Source organism: Buceros rhinoceros, unplaced genomic scaffold, assembly GCF_000710305.1.
Source record: "Buceros rhinoceros silvestris isolate BGI_N320 unplaced genomic scaffold, ASM71030v1 scaffold191, whole genome shotgun sequence".
In the NCBI taxonomy this organism is placed as follows: Eukaryota; Metazoa; Chordata; class Aves; order Bucerotiformes; family Bucerotidae; genus Buceros; species Buceros rhinoceros.
The window spans coordinates 40,540-42,536 of NW_010393441.1; the positions used below are offsets into that span (position 1 = coordinate 40,540).

General features: G+C 46.2%; 1 protein-coding gene across 2 annotated transcripts in view; it reads right to left on the reverse strand.

Annotated features, from left to right (window-relative positions):
- The window catches only part of CKAP5 (cytoskeleton associated protein 5), a 43,328-nt gene that overhangs the window by 23,251 nt on the left and 18,080 nt on the right, over positions 1-1,997 (reverse strand). For both annotated transcript variants that reach the window (XM_010144832.1, XM_010144831.1), the window contains exon 23: positions 1,953-1,991. In XM_010144832.1, the coding sequence (XP_010143134.1) occupies positions 1,953-1,991 (39 nt within the window). The remainder of the gene's footprint in view (positions 1-1,952; positions 1,992-1,997) is intronic.

Below are 1,997 nucleotides of genomic sequence, written 5' to 3' on the forward strand. Positions count from 1 at the left end.
TAAGTGGGTCACTTTTCATAGGAGGAGATCAAGTTTGTCAACCAGGACCTGCCTTTCATAAACCCATGCTGACTGGGACTGATCACTTGGCTGTCCTGTACTTGTGACTGCATTCAAAACGACCTGCTCCATGACATTCTCCAGCACCAAGGTCAGACTGACAGGCCTGTAGTTCCCTGGGTCCTCCTTCCAGCCCTTCTTCTAGATGGGCATTACATTGGCTAACTTCCAGTTGATTGGTACCTCCTCTGTTAGCCAGGACTGCTGGTAAATCATGGAAGGTGGCTTGGTGATCACTCCCACCAGCTCCCTCAGAATTCTTGGGTGGATCCCATCTGGCCCCATAGATTTGTGCACATCTAATTGGTGCAGCAGTTCACTTACTGTTTACTGGTACCTCCTCTGTTAGCCAGGACTGCTGGTAAATCATGGAAGGTGGCTTGGTGATCACTCCCACCAGCTCCCTCAGAATTCTTGGGTGGATCCCATCTGGCCCCATAGATTTGTGCACATCTAATTGGTGCAGTAGTTCATTTACTATTTCCTCATGGATTACGGGGCCTGATTTTGATGCAGCCTAGGACAGAGTCGGCTTTCTGGGCTGTAAGCGCACATTACTGGCTCGTATTTGGTTTTTCATCCACCAACACCCCCAAGTCCTCTGCAGGGCTGCCCTAAACCCACTCACCACCCAGCCTGTATTTGTGCTTGGGATTGCCTCACCTCTTGTGCAGGACCTTGCACTTGGCTCTGTTCATGAGGTTCACATGGGCTCACCTCTCAACGCAACACAGCAGGCTTGGGGAGAACTGGCTGGAAAGCTTCCCAGGGTGAAAAGACCTGGGGGAGCTTGTCGATAACCAGCTGAACATGAGCCAGCAGCATGCCTAGGCAGCCAAGAAGGCCAAGGGCATTCTGAGTTGTATCAGCAATAGTGTGACCAGCAGGAGGAGGGAAGTGATTGTCCTTCTGTACTCAGCACTGATGAAGCCACACCTTGAATACTGTGTCCATTTTTGGACCCCTTACCACAAGGACACCAAGGTGTTGGAACATGTTTAGAGAAGGGCAAAGCTGGTGAAGGGTCTAGAGAACAAGTCTTACAAGGAGCAGCTAAGGGAACTGGGTTTGTTTAGTCTGGAAAAAAGAAAGCTCAGAGAAGACCTCATTACTCTCTACAGCTACCTAAAGGGAAGTTGTAGCGAGGTGGGGATCAGTCTCTTCTCCCATTTGACAACAGGCAAGACAAAACAGCCTCGAGTTGCACCAGGGAAGATTCAGGTTGTATATTACGAAAAGTTTCTTCAGAGAGGGTTGTGAAGCATTGGAACAGGCAGCCCAGGGAGGTGGTGGAGTCCCCATCCCTGGAAGTGTTTAAAATACACATAGACGAGGTGCTGAGGGACATGGTTTAGTGACCCCAGCAGTGCAAGCTGTACGGGTGGACTTGATCTTAAAGGTCTCTTCCAACCAAATGATTCTTTGATTCAGTGTCAGTTGCAAGTATCCTGTTTCTACATACAGTTCAGAGGTCTCCAACGCAATGAAACAGACAGCAACATACACTGGAATCCACAATGATAAGGTAAAACAGCAAAAGTTCTACAAGCAACTTTTTAAAGCAAACGTGATTAATATCTAACATAGTGTATTTTCAGCATTAGAAGGATGCATACATTCACCACACTTCATTTAAAAGCTCAATTGTAAATAAAACCAAATCAGTGAAACAAGCAGGAGAATACATCTCAGACAGAATATATATTCAGGCACACATTCATATTTGGATAATAATTTGTCATTTAGGCAGGAAACTCTCAAGAAAATCTGTAAGCTTCCAAAGAAGTTTTAATTATCATCCACCTCTCAAAAGCAAGTCCGAACAGCAAGAGCTACTCTCAGACATAGCTCAGATAGCAGCAAATAGAAAAAAATTTTGATGAGCATCCTACCTTACTGTCTCCTAGGACTGTAATAACAGGCATGCCCAACCTTTT